The sequence below is a fragment of the Equus asinus genome, chromosome X (assembly GCF_041296235.1).
Source record: "Equus asinus isolate D_3611 breed Donkey chromosome X, EquAss-T2T_v2, whole genome shotgun sequence".
NCBI classification, from domain to species: domain Eukaryota; kingdom Metazoa; phylum Chordata; class Mammalia; order Perissodactyla; family Equidae; genus Equus; species Equus asinus.
In genome coordinates this window covers 110085550-110101056 of record NC_091820.1, presented here as the reverse complement: position 1 = coordinate 110101056, position 15507 = coordinate 110085550, and the positions used below count along the sequence as shown (strand labels likewise).

The 15507-nt window shown below is 38.3% G+C and overlaps 1 protein-coding gene across 5 annotated transcripts in view; it reads right to left on the bottom strand.

Annotated features, from left to right (window-relative positions):
* Window positions 1-15507, bottom strand: part of DOCK11 (dedicator of cytokinesis 11) — a 183377-nt gene that overhangs the window by 25930 nt on the left and 141940 nt on the right. For all 5 annotated transcript variants that reach the window (XM_044763097.2, XM_014860971.3, XM_070503277.1 and 2 more), the window contains one exon: window positions 5506-5612. In XM_044763097.2, coding sequence (XP_044619032.1) covers window positions 5506-5612 — 107 coding nt within the window. The remainder of the gene's footprint in view (window positions 1-5505; window positions 5613-15507) is intronic.

The window sequence follows — 15507 nt, the reverse complement described above, 5'->3', positions numbered from 1 at the left end:
AAATTTAACAAAATCCCTAAAAAACTTCCAGCAGGCTATTGTGAGGAAACAGATATGATGATTCTAAAATTTTATATGAAAATTCAAGGCATGTAGAATAGCCAAAATGACTTTGAAGAATAAAGTTGGGGGGCTAACATTACATGATGTCAAGACTTATGAAGTTAGAGTAATCAAGACAGTGTGATATTGGCGTCAAGATGGACGAATAGATCAGTGGTAGAGAACAGAGTCCAGAAATAGCCCACACATATGTGAAGAACTGAAATTTGACTAAGACGCCAAAGTAATTCAATGGGGAAAAAGGAAAGTTTTATCTTTCCCCAAATGATGTGGACCATCTAAATATCTGTCTAGAAAAAAACGAACCTTGACCTCCATCTTATTCCATGCTGACAAATGAATTTCGATAGATCGTAGACCTCTGCGTAAAATTCAGAAACAAAGTTTATACAACAAAATATAAGACCATATCTTCACAACCTTGAGGCAAGCAAAGATTTCTCGGACCAGACACTAAAAGAACAAACCATTAAAAAATGATAAATGGGATTTTATCAAAACTAAAACTTTCTGTTCAATAAAAGACTCAATTAAGACAATTAATAAATCAAAGACTGGCAAATAAATTTGCAGCACATATATTTGACAAAGGACTTATATCTAGAATAGAGAAAGAACTTCTACAAATCAAGCACAAAAAATGAGCAACGCAATTTCTAAAAATGGGCAAAAGACTTGAACAAAAATTTCACAAAAGAAGAAATATGAAAGGTAAAGGAGCGCACAAAAAAGTACTCAACATCACCAGTCACTGGGGAAATACAAACAAAAACCACCATGAGACACCAATTCATCTTAATAGAATGGCAAAAAGAAAAAAAGACCAGCAACATCAGATATGCTGAGGATGGGAGCAACCAAAATTCTCATCTACTGCTGGTGGGAGTGTAAAATGGTCCCTTTGAATAACTGTTTGGCAATTTCTTATAAAGGTAAATATCTAACTTCCCTAGGATCCAATAATTTCATTCCTAAGTATTTCCCCAAGAAAAATGAAAGCATATATGTCTATAAAAAGTCATAGATAAGAATGTTTAAAGCAGCCTTATTCACAATAGCCCCAAACTGGAAACAATCCAAAATCCATCAACAGGAGAATCGATTAAAAAAAATCATATATCAATACAATGGAATGTTATTTAGTAATGCAAAAGAACAAACTTTTGATATACTCAACAACATGGATGTATCCCCAAAACATTAGGTTAAGCAAAGGAAGCCAGATACAAAAAGGTATGTAGTGAATGATTCCACTTTTATGACACCAAAATACAGGCAAATGAATCTATGGTGACACAAATCAGGTGGTAGGGGTGGGGAGACTGACTGGAAATGGGTACAAGGGAACTTTCTGGGGGAATGAACATGTTCTATTTCTTGTTTCTGGTGGTAAGTTACACGGGTATATATGATTGCCAAAATTCATCATACTGCTCACTTAAGATATGTGCATTTTATTCTATGTTAATTATATCTTTCAAAACTACTGCAAATCGAAAGTCAGAAATGCAGTCTTAAAAACAAATTAAATCTCATCATTATTAGTTTAACTCGTATTTAAATACAGGCACTAAATGGACAACAATTTGTATTCTTCATTTCAATAAAACTTGAAAATCAGCATCAGTTATTTTTTCATTGGCTAGGGCATGAGGAAGAAGCCTTATTATGTAAATTGAAACATAAAATGGCACTTTGTAGACCATGATTCTATCCGTATACATCAAATTAAAAGTATGTATAAACTATTACTGTAGAAAACAGAAGAGTTCCTCTATCTGTACTCATCAGATTAAAAGTATGCATAGACTATTACTGTAGAACACTAAAGAGTTCCAACAAATGTGTTCACATAGAAAACTGATGATAGTTCTTGACTAGTAAGAAACAGAACCACTGTCCCTGAGAGTATAAAAAAGGGTCAGGCTCAACACCATTTCTATGAATAAGGTGAGGCTGCTGTTTGGAAGCTGCGTTGTTCAGTTGTGCTGAACCATTTCTCTCCCACAAACTCCCCTGAATCTTTCTGTTGTCAGCCCATAAAAACTGGAAGTCTCTGTAATACTGTTAAGATGCAGTACTCCCCTATTTGTTCTATAGACTCTATGCAAGCCTATCAAAACCTCAGCTGCCTTTTGTTGTGTGGAAATTGGCAAGCTGATCCTAAAATTCACATGGAAATGCAAGGGACTCAGAATAGCCAAAAGAATCTTGAGAAAGAACAAAGTTGAAACACTCATTCTTCCCAATTTCAAAACGGACTACAAAACTACACTAATCAAGATAGTGCGGTACTGGAATAAGGACAGACATATATAGCAATGGAAAAGAATTGAGAGTTCAGAAATAACCCATAGATTTACAGGCAACTGACTCAATGGCAAAACAATAGTTTGTTCAACAAAGGATGCTGGGACAATTGTATATCCACATGCAAAAGAATGAAACTGGACCCCTACTGCACATGTAAAAAAATTAACTCAAAATGGATCACAGACCTCAATGTAAATACTAAAACTGTAGTACTCAGAGAAAACACAGGCGTAAATCTTTGTGACCTTGGATTAGGCAATAGTTTCTTATATGAGACTAAAAGCACAAGTGACAAAAGAAAAAAATAGTAAAGTTGGACTTCATCAAAATGGAAACCTGTATTATTCGTATATTGAAACCGGTGTACAGTTAGTCATTAATAACCAGCAACTAAAGTTTTTTTTAGCAATTATTAGTTGCAGTCATTAGTTGTTCTGCTTGGTGTTAGCTGTGCTGCTTACTTATTTATTTATTTTTAAAGATTTCATTTTTTCCTTTTTCTCCCCAAAGCCCCCTGGTACATAGTTGTATATTTTTAGTTGTGGGTCCTTCTAGTTGTGGCATGTGGGATGCCACCTCAGCATGGCCCGATGAGCGGTGCCATGTCCGCGCCCAGGATCCGAATCGGTGAAAGCCTGGGCCGCTGAAGCAGAGCAGGCAAACTTAACCACTCGGCCACGGGGCCGGGCCCTGTGCTGCTTATTTTTAAAAGGCAAGTAGATGGGCAATATATTAGCTAACTTCCACTAGGTTCTTCATGGATAACATCTCCCTGACACTGGTGTCACCATGGTAATGGATGCCTGAGTTGTTTTTCAGGAACTAAGAGTTGACCCCTGTCCAGTTTGGGTTGGTCAAAATCACCAACCCACCGACTGGGCCTGCGCAGGTGTCTGCTAGGTGAACTCCTGACATCAGGAAGCCAAAAACTCTACCCTCAGATCCTGTCAATGCCACCATTTTGTGAACACGCATGCTATGAAGAGCCATGAAGCTTGACTATGCTTGCACAGATCATCAGTTACCTCACTTCTCCTTACCTTGAATCATCTATCCCCACACTTTGGACCACCCCACCCCTTTTCCCACAAATATTCCTAGTCCCCATTTTTGGGAAGGCAGATTTGAGATTTATTCTCCCATCTCCTCGCTTGGCTGCCTTGTGAATATACCCTTGCTCTGCTGCCAAAAAACCTCACAAAAACTGGAAGTCTCTGGAAAATCATCTAAGACCCAAAAAGTGAATTAACTTACCCAAGTCTTTGCAATGAACTGGGATTAAAATTCAAGTATCCTGATTCTCTGTTATGACTAATTAATTCAGCAAACATGTTTTAAATGTCTACTCTTCTAGGTTCTGGGGCTAAAAGGAAATTTCACTGTCAAGTAGGTCAGTGATAAGGCTTGACATTTATGTAGCATTTAATGACTTAAAAAGAGCCTTCACGTTTATTGTGAAGTGACCAGGACAGTATTATTGTCTTTATTTTACTGATGAGGAGAGAGACTAACACAGAAACAGTAGGTAAAGCTTCTAGGCATATCATTTTAGCTAAACGAACCAGAGCTAACTTGAGATTTGCTCGTATTTTAAAAAACAATTCACAAAGTATTTATAAAGTGTCTCAGTTTAACCTGATTGCTTAAGTTTCTTAATACAACTTAAAAAAATGTATTTCTATGGGACGACAACCCTCAAATCTCTCTGCTTTTGCTGTTCGTCTCTTTGTTTTTTTTGTTTTCTCATTCTTTAATCGTGATCTTCTCTATGGTTCACTCTGTGGTTCTCTGGTGTTCACTGGCCATACCATCTCCCATTCTCACCCTTCTTTGGTTCTCACACAGATAGGACTTCCAGATGTGGATCTCCAACACTGATCTCCCTTGGATTTGGTTCCAAATTTCTAATGGCCTGATGGTTATTTCCATTTTGATAACCTTTTACTTCAAATTCAACACACACCAAAAACTGAGTTATTATCTTCCCTATAAAATCATGCACCTGTCATTTTTCTGTAATATCCAAATCCCCAAATCTCAGAGCTACCTTTGGCTTCTCCTCTCCCACAGCCAGCAAGTGCTCCTCTGTCCTGCACAGTGTTTCCTAAATCTGTCACTACCTGGGTTTAGGCCCCATCTGTCTCATGTCTGGACTCTTAGGGCAGCCCGCTCTCTAGCCTCTGCCTCCAGCCCCTATCCATCTACCTCCAAGACATCTCCCACATTACCAGAAAATTAACCTTCCCTCTTCTCTGCTGTCATCTTGTCATTATTCTGCTCAAAAACCTCTGATTGCAATTTAACACTCTACTGAATAAAGCCCAAACATTCAAAGTTCCTCAAAATCTGATCTCAAGTACTACTCTTCTCTATGTGAACCCACTGGTTTAGCCAAAAGGATCCACTTATTGTGCCTCAAACATGCCTTATACTTTCCCACCTCTTCACTTTGGTCCCTGCTGTTCTCCTCGCTTAGAATGCCTTCAGGGTGTCCTCACTCTTCTAACCCCTCTCTAATCGTACCTCCTCTATTCTACCTCAGCACAAAGGCATCTCTCTCACTTTTGACTTTGCATAGAACATGTTGTCTATATTATTCAGATATATATCGTATTCTCTTCAGGTAGACAATAGAGGTCAGGGATCAGCCATATCTAATTATTTGATAGCTCCTGTATCGCCAAGTACAGAGCCTTGCTCATAAGTCAGTGCTCAATAAATATTTGCTGACTGATGGACAACTGAAGCTGTTCGCTGATATATGAGGTTCAGAGCAGAAATGTTCCATTTTAAAAATATCTGTATGCATACTCTGCTTAGCTGTTACATTATTAACTATATATTTTTTATGGAGATTTTTCCAAAGTATGTTGACCCTGATCTGGTTACTGGGATGGTCATTTGAGAATGATAAATGTTGCATTTCTAAAAGCAGACAATAGGAACCGTTCCAGAGACAGCGCTCCACATTCCAACCAGGGACATCTTTGCCTCGCACGGTCTTAATGCTCACAGTTCATCAACCCTTAGTTACCTTCCAAATTAAGTTAGCTGGAATAATTTTTTAATATAAATAAGTTCTAAGAAGTTAAATTTATGTAACTGGCAACGCAGGCCCAGGAGTCTTACTTCACTATAATGGACATCCATCATTCCAGCATCTTCTTTCATTGCTGCTTCTTCATCTATATTGGGAGTAATTTTCTTGAAGGCTGAACATCCATTAGAGAATAATTCTGTGTGAATAAAAAGCAGTAAAGTAAATTCATTAGAAAAAGAAGTGTCTTCTAACTCAAAAAGAAATATGCTCTCCTATGTTAATCACAGCATTATTCACAATAGCCAAGACCTGGAAACAACCTAAGTGCCCATGAACGGATGAATGAATAAGGATGTGGTGTACAATGGATTACTACTCAGCATAAAAAAAGACAAAATCGTGCTATTTGTGACAACATGGATGGACCTTGAGGGTATTATGCTAAGCAAAATAAGTCAGACAGAAAAAGACAAATATTGTATGATTTTCACTCATATGTTGAAGATAAACACACACATAGATAAGGAGAACACAGACTGGTGGTTACCAGAGGGGAATGGGGTGAGGGGAGAGCAAAAGGGGTAAAGGGGCGCATATGTATGATGACGGATGGAAACTAGACTATTGGTGGTGAACACGATGCAGTCTATACAGAAACTGAAATGTGATAATGTGCACAACGTTATAAACCAATATGACCTCAATAAAATAATTTTCTTTAAAAAGAAGTGCTTTATAAATAACAGCCTCACAGGGATTGGTTACCCTTAAAAATAAACAGATATTTTTGTAAGGATCACAGTCATAAGTATAATTTTCAGTTGCAAAAAAGAATTTTATAAATTATTTCCATCAACTACACAGTCTATCAGTCTTTTTCCCCAAAGAGTGAGCTCAAGTTATTTACAAATAACTTTTATTCTCTACGGATCATCTTTGATGACCAGTACAGCAAGCGTTTCCCTAGTGCAATCTGGAAATTGCTATGAACACTTTGACCCCGTGTATGTTTACAGTCTCTCATCGAAGGAGGGCGTGTACTTTTCAGGTAACACTGAGTGAGCTTTTGTAACCATCTCTAGTTCCTAATTTCACTGGAGAATTGCAAAAGGAAGTGGGTTGTTGGAGGAGGCCTACCCTAGGACTTGTAAGAGAGGCAGAAATATAAAACAGTTGGCAGAGATGAAGCATCCTCGGAGAAAAGGCAAGGCACTGAAAGAACCAGAGCTTCTGGAGTTAGACCCAGTTCTATCACTAGTTGTGTAATTTTAGACATTTTTATCTCTCTGGGACTGTAAAAAGTTTCATCATCTGTAAAAGAGAGATAATAGCTGCCTTACGAGAGTTAAATGAAATGTAAAGTATTTAGAATAGAATCTAGCATATAAGAAGTGTTCGATCAATTACTATTACCAAACAAAGCTACCAATAAACAAACTAGCTTTCACAAGACAGAAGAAAATAATTGGAGTCAACGGGTACTGAACCCCTGGGAAGTAGGGAGCTGAACCCCTGGGAAGTAGGAAGTGAGCTCAAGCTGAGAACAGCTGCTGTAGGATTGTGGACCAAATTGCTACTGTCAAGCAAGAGTCCAGGTATAAAAGGACGTGTGGTTGCCCTACATATTCTGAACAGGGGAACACGTCCAAACACTCCTGCTGTGCCACCTTTACCCTTATCGAAGTGGGCTGTAATTTTAGAGTTTAAGGAAAATCCAGTCTCCTTATAACAGAATCTGCTAGTCAGTGAAAAGTGGCTGGTCGCAGAGCAAATTCTAACAGTGGCTGGTCAGGAGGGAACAAATAGCTTTTGCAGTCTATTGTTCTATAACCTCTCTACTAGCGATGCTTAGAAACAATGACCTACTCACTACTAACTATCTGGCAAGCTTCCTGGGGTTAGAGGCTGGCGAAAGAAGAAGGAAGGTTTACAAAAGCCAGACCTCATATTGAGGAGATTTCTCAGAATTCCCGTAGAAAAAAGGTCATAGACCAGGACTTGGATTTTGCCAACTCTTCTTGTCTAAATGAAAGCTAACCAGACCTACACCTTCTGGTAGGATGCTTGATAGAACAGAAGTTATCGAGTAAGCACCACACTTCCATGACAGAGAGACGGTATTCTTTTTTTTTTTTTTTGAGGAAGATTAGCCCTGAGCTAACATCTGCTGCTAATCCTCCTCTCTTTGCTGAGGAAGACTGGCCCTGAGCTAACATCCGTGCCCATCTTCCTCTACTTCATATGTGGGACACCTACCACAGCATGGCTTGCTAAGCAGTGCCATGTCCACACCCGGGATCCGAACCCGCAAAACCTGGGCCACCAAAGCGGAACGTGTGCACTTAATCGCTGTGCCACCGGGCTGGCCCCTTGAGGGCCATTTTTGTTCAAAGAAATTAGAAAATAAAAGACAGTGAAGATAGAGCATGACACACTTCATTTCTGAAAATAAGCATGCCTAAAATGGTCTGTAATCGAATTCTAGGAGAGTTCTATTCAAAGTGCTGGAGGACCACAACAAGACAAGGAACCTGCACCAGAATGTAAATCAATTCGTCACTTCCTTCTTCAACAAAGTCTTTCTATGAAACAAAAAAAGTCAGCATGGTGCTCAGTGACACAGCTGATTTACAATTAAGATGATACTCCTTATTTTGCTGACCAGCAACAAACAGCTCTCAGACTGGCAGATGGTCTGTGGACCACTCTTTGAGTAGTAGTGCGTTAGGAGAAGTTTAGGAAGTTTAGGAGAAGACCTCTCACTTGATCACCTCTATGAAGTCAAGAGCTAGGCTCTAAGGAAGAGGGTCCCAAAACTTGAGTGAAGAGATAAAGAACGTACTCCTTAACAAAGAAAAGGGTCAATCCCTGAAGGCCTCAGGCATCTAGGCCCATGACTGGGGGGAAAAATTCCTGTCTGCTCCAAGGACATTACTATTTTAAGTGATTCCCAAATCAAGCATTTTTCTAGAATGCCGTGATTTAGGGGAGGACAAAAAGGGGCACGCTCCTATGCCTGAGATCAGATGAGGCTAAAAGCATCTTGGGAGAGAGTCTTCTGGTGTGTATCTTAAGTAGAAGGAGGGTAAATTATGTTTCTTCTCAGAAACAAACTAGTCAACACCCACTTTTGGAGTCTGTTGCACCATCTGGTGTAATGACTACTATTGTGGATTTTCAGCTTCAGAGTCCACCATTCTTGCTAAGTGTGTTATCTTGATTCCTATGCCTGATGACATATCTCTATCTAGAGGAGACTATATCTCCTTATTTACTTACGTCATCAACACCCACCAACCTATCCAACGATAGGAGGACCCTTTTCTTTGTCACGGTCTTTAAAATGCTTGGGGAAAATTCTGATTCCCCCTAGTCGTGGAAAGATCTTCAGATGAAACAAGTTGGTGGCCAGTGTACAGATCTCAATAGGGGGAGGGCACGTGTTTGAGGGGTCTCCCGTAGCACTATATAAGGTGGTCTTGCAGAGTCTGCTATTAATATTTCCGGTATGTGACCTGGATTCCTGACTTTGCCCTTCAGAGCTGTAGCTTCTATATTCTTAACTGTTGTTCTAGGGAAAGCAAGATGCAAACTGTCCAAGTAGACAACACTACCTTGAGCACAAATTATCCCATGAAAAAAGTGGGGAGGAGTTTGGAGGATGGGGAAGCAGTCCAACCCTTGATAAAATGAGACTGCTAGACAGAAGAAGGATAAGTAAGAGTCCTAAGGTAGGACAGAAAGGGAAAAAGCTGTGACTGGGGAAAAGAATGAGGAATAAAAAGCTTTGCAGAACTTAAGCTGTCAGATTTTGGGTGCAAAGACTTGGGAAAGGGAGCAACACTGCCCTCTAAGGAATTGAAAGAACAGACTCTATGGGAAAGGAAATCCCTTTTTCTAGGTTGATAGGGGAGCCAGCCCTACAGGCATGAAGCTTTGGTGACCATCAGTGCTACGACCATCAGTGCTACGTGGTGACGGAAGAATGCAAAGACTTGTCTTCCCTGGGGAAAAACAGTTGTTTCCTCTCTCAGGAAGAGAAGAGGGAGAAGAACATGAAGTCTAGCCTCCAGAGAACGAGATCTAAATCATTCTGAGGTTCTCAGACAAAACAGACATAAGGAAATTTAGATCTGTTTTGTGTTTTATATTTTTTGGGGGGTAGGAGTAAGTACACCCAGTCTCACCACATAGAGGTAATTTAAGTACAAGGAAGAGAATGATAATCCTTAAGGTCTCTCTGGTAGAAAGAGCAAGAAGTTTGAGGGTGAGGGTGGGGATGGGGGAGGGAGAACCACACACCTCTCTCCCCTTTCCCTTTCAGCTCAGTGCCTGAAACATGACAAAAAGCATCTAGAAATGGTCCCTTACTGGTCGTCTGTAGTCTTCCGTGCGGGGCAGGGACCCAAGCCCTTGCTTCCTTAGGCAACCACCCAATGGGACAAATTATTTTTTTTTCTTGAGAACTTTAAACAGGAGAAGATCTGGCTCCAAGGCATCAGCTGCCAAGTAGTAGTCCATTCCATCTTGATTAAAAACAATGCTTTATAATAACTTCAAGAGAAACGGCACAAGACTTTGAGAGAACAGAAAAGTTTCGGCAATTGATAAGTCCGAGATTTAAAATATACTCTAACTCTCCTTCTGCTTTGCCATCATCATCAAAGGACACTTAATGATAGAAGACAAAGGGTTCTAGAATTGTTCAATTATTTTTGTTAAATAAGCTTGTCTTAAGTGTAAATAAAACTGTTTTTTTCCAGTTCTGCACTCAAATGTATTTTTATTTACTCTGTGAATATCCAGGTTTTAGCCAGATCATGGAGTTCTCAGACTGGATGGCAGGTTAGCAGATTAAGTTTTTCTCTTGTGTTTTAAATTAGTATAACTATCATAGTTTAATCAGCTAATTAACAAAAGAAGGTGTTTTGGATCATTTGAATGATTGAAGCTAAGGGGAAAAACCCCGAGAATTTTACTACTGTCACCATTTTAGAATAAGGTTTTCTAGTTTAAGCAACTAGAATTTTCCAGGCTTAAAAACAGATGGCATCTATAAATAAGTATGTAAACATGTCCTAAATTTAACATTTTTTTTTGTTTAAAATGCAAAACACCATTTTTTTCCTTCTCAGAGAAGGACTCTTTGTTTTCTATAAAGGATAAATTCTAAAACACATTGAAGGAATTATGAAATATTTAAATGATTAGTTAAAAGCATTATTTCTACTTGTTGAAACATATCACATTGTTTGTTGTTCAGGCTAGCTGCCTCAAGCTAATGTCCAAGAAACCACAGCAGTATTTATATTCTATTTTAGTTGCTATTTTGTCCAATCCTATAGTCATATTTCTAAAGCTTAAGGATTGATCATGGATAAATAATTCTTGATTTTTGCTTAGTTTTAAGGCTTTGCACTTCTGAAAAAAACCCTAGGGAAATATTTTAATATATTTATTTTCAATATCTAAAGGATATAGTTTTAAACTTAGTGGACATAAAACTCTTATTTCAGATTTCTACTAATTAAAAAGATGAGATAATATTAACCTAATTTATCTGAAAGATACACCTAAAAATTTATTTAGTACCATGTTTAGGGTTCTCATGTTTGTTAGTTTATTTGGAATTGCAGGTATGCAATCCCAATACTTTTACTGTCATTCCACAGGCAGATCACTGATATAGGAAAAAACCTCGAACAAGGTCCTCTTTAGTCTCTTTCTCCATTTTAAAACCACCTATGTACTAAAAGGAGAAAACTAGAGTATACCAATTTCAAACACAGGGATTGTCCAAAAGAATTTCAGGATCAAACAGAAAGCATTAATTTAAAATATAAGTAAAATGGTGATACACCACATCAACAAACTGAGGAATAAAAACCACATGATCATCTCAATAGATGCAGAGAAGGCATTTGACAAGATCCAACAGCCATTTATGATAAAAACTCTGAACGAAATGGGCATAGAAGGAAACTACCTCAACATAATAAAGGCCATATATGACAAACCCATAGCCAACATCATACTCAACGGGCAAAAACTGAACGCCATCCCCCTAAAAACAGGAATGAGACAAGGATGCCCTCTATCACCAATCTTATTTAACATAGTACTGGAGGTCCTGGCCAGAGCAATCAGGCAAGAAAAAGGAATAAAGGGAATCCAAACAGGGAGGGAAGAAGTGAAACTCTCGCTGTTTGCAGACGACATGATCTTATATATAGAAAACCCCAAAGAATCCATTGGAAAACTCTTAGAAGTAATCAACAACCACAGCAAAGTTGCAGGGTATAAAATCAATTTGCATAAATCATTAGCATTTCTATACTCCAATAACGAACTAACAGAAAAAGAACTCAAGAACACAATACCATTCTCAATCGCAACAAAAAGAATAAAATACCTTGGGGTAAATTTAACTAAGGGAGTGAAGGACCTACATAATGAAAATTACAAGGCCTTCCTGAGAGAATTGGATGACGACATAAAAGGAGATGGAAAGACATTCCATGTACATGGATTGGAAGAATAAACATAGTTAAAATGTCCATTCTACCTAAAGCAATCTACAGATTCAACGCCATCCCAATCAGAATCCCAATGACATTCTTTACAGAATTAGAACAAAGAATCCTAAAATTCATATGGGGCAACAAAAGACCCCGAATTTCTAAAGCAATCCTGAGAAAAAAGAACAAAACGGGAAGCATCACAATCCCTGACTTCAAAACATACTACAAAGCTACAGTAATCAAAATAGCATGGTACTGGTACAAAAACAGGTGCACAGATCAATGGAACAGAATTGAAAGCCCAGAAATAAAACCACACATCTATGGACAGCTTATCTTTGACAAAGGAGCTGAGGGCATACAATGGAGAAAAGAAAGTCTTTTCAACAAATGGTGCTGGGAAAACTGGAAAGCCACATGTAAAAGAATGAAAATTGACCATTCTTTTTCACTATTCACCAAAATAAACTCAAAATGGATTAAAGACCTAAAGGTGAGACCTGAAACCATAAGGTTTCTGGAAGAAAACGTAGGCAGTACACTCTTTGACATCAGTATTAAAAGGATCTTTTCGGACACCATGCCTTCTCAGAGAAGGGAAACAATAGAAAGAATAAACAAATGGGACTTCATCAGACTAAAGAGCTTCTTCAAGGCAAAGGAAAACAGGATTGAAACAAAAAAACCACCCACTAACTAGGAAAAAAGTATTTGAAAGTCATATATCTGACAAAGGCTTAATATCCATAATATATAAAGAACTCTCACAACTCAACAACAAAAAATCAAACAACCCGATCAAAAAATGGGCTGGAGACATGAACAGACATTTCTCCAAAGAAGATATACGGATGGCCAATAGGCACATGAAAAGATGCTCATCATTGCTGGTCAGGGAAATGCAAATCAAAACTATACTAAGATATCACCTTACACCCATTAGAATGACAAAAATATCTAAAACTAATAGCAACAAATGTTGGAGAGGTTGTGGAGAAAAAGGAACCCTCATACACTGCTGGTGGGAATGCAAACTGGTGCAGCCACTATGGAAAACAGTATGGAGAGTCCTCAAAAAATTAAAAATAGAACTACCATACGATCCAGCCATCCCAGTACTGAGTATTTATCCAAAGAGCTTGAAGTCAGCAATCCCAAAAGTCCTATGTACCCCAATGTTCATTGCAGCATTATTTACAATAGCCAAGGCGTCGAAGCAACCTAAGCGCCCATCAACAGATGAATGGATAAAGAAGATGTGGTATATATATACAATGGAATACTACTCAGCTGCAAAACAGAACAAAATCATTCCATTTGCAACAACATGGATGGACCTTGAGGGAATTATGTTAAGTGAAATAAGCCAGATAGAGAAGGATAATCTCTGTATGACTCCACTCATATGAGGAATTTAAAAATATGGACTAAGAACAGTTTAGTGGATACCAGGGGAAAGGTGGGGTGGGGGGTGGGCACAAAGGGTGAAGTGGTGCACCTACAACACGAATGACAAACATTAATGTACACCTGAAATTTCACAAGATTGTAACCTATCATTAACTCAATAAAAAAATTTAAAAAATAAATAAATAAATAAAATATAAGTAAAATGAATCTACATGTTAGTCATGATACCATGTTTGGGAAGACTTTTTAGGAAGAGTCTCCACATGGGTGGCACTATAGGAGGCAATCAGACACTGAGCTTTAGATGTGAAATGAAAGATAAATAGTTAACTATAGGAATTGTAGAATTAAAAAATAAAATGAAACATGGTTGTGTTCTCATAGCCAAAACCAGAGTGACGCGACTCCCACAAGATGGCTTCAGTATGCCCTAAAGCTACTCATTCAACTGCCTTAAAGAAAGTAGCTTGGCCACCAGGATGGACAGTGGGAGACTTCTTTGCAAAAGCCCATTGTCAATGTTTAAACCTAACTCAACTGTTTTACTATTTGAGTAGTTGTTACAATAGTCAACAACACTGTTTTGAAAGGGAAACTTTTAGGCAGATTCCTCAAATAGACCTGCTGGATCTTGAAGCCCTTCAAGACCAAGACTCCTTTTTTTCTTTTTTTTTGTTTCTCCCCCGACCCCAGCTCTATTGAGACATAATTGATATACAACGCTGTGTAAGTCGAAGGTGCGTGTTTTGATCTGGCACATGTATATATTGTGCAATGATTACCACGGTAGTGTTAATCACCACACATAATTACCATTTTTTGGAAGAGTGAGAACATTGAAGATCTACAATCTCAGCAACTTTTAAGTATATAATACAGTATTGTTAACTATAATCACTATGCCGTACATTAGATCTCCAGAACTTACTCATCTTTAACTGGAAGACTATACCCTTTGAACCACCCCTAGCCCCTGGCCACTACCATTCTACTCGCTGTTTCTACAAGTTTGGTGTTTTCAGATTCCACATATAAGTGAGATCATACAGTATTTGTCTTTCTCTGCCTGATTCATTTCACCCAGCATGATGCCCTCAAGGTCCATCCACGTTGTCACAAACGGCAGGATTTCCTTCTTTCTCATGGCCAAATAATATTCCATTATATATACATACCACATGTTCTTTATCCATTCATATGGATCCATTTCGTGTGTTTTCATGTTACTAATTTGTTACTAGTTTCAATTCAGCTTGAAGAACTTCTTTCAACATTTCTCGTAAGGCAGGTCTAGTGGTGATAAACTCCCTCAGCTTTTGTTTGCCTGGGAAAGTCTTTATTCGTCCTTCATTTCTGAAGGACAACTGTGCTGGATAGAGTATTCTTGGTTGGCAGGTTATTTTTCTTTCAGCACTTTGAATATATCATCGCCCTCTCCCCTGGCCTGTAGATAGTCTTACGGGGATTCTCTTGTAAGTTACAAGCTCCTTTTCTCATGCTGCCTTTAGGATTCTGTCTTTGATTTTTGACAGCTTTATTATGTGTCTTAGAGAAGATCTCTTTATGTTGAGTTTGTTTGGGGATCTATGAGCTTCATGAACTCAGATGTCCAAATCTCTCCCCAGATTTGGGATGTTCTCAGCCATTATTTCTTTAAATATGCCTTGTCTCTCCTTCTTTCTCTTTCTCTTCTCCTTCTGGGCTCCAATAATTTGCAGATTGTTTCTTTTGATGGTATCCCATAGATCACGTAGGCTTTCTTCACTCTTTTTTCTTTGCTCTCCTCTGACTGGATAATTTCAATGGTCCTGTCTTCTTGTTCACAGATTATTTCTTCGGCTATATTCATTCTGATGGTAATGCTCTGTATTGCATTTTGCACTTCATTCACTGTATTCTTCAGCTCCAGAATTTCTGTTTGGATCTTTTCTATGATTTCCATCTCTTTGTTTAACTTCTCATTTTGTTCCTGTATTGTTTTCCTGATTTTCTGGAATTGTCTGTTTTATTGTAGCTCATTGAGGTTCCTTAAAACAGCTATTTTGAATTCTTTGTTAGGTAAACTGCAGATCTCCATATCTTTGAGTTTGGTTACTGGAAGATTATTGTGATCCTTTGGTAGTGTCATCCTTTGAAGTCTTGCATTGCTATCTTCACATC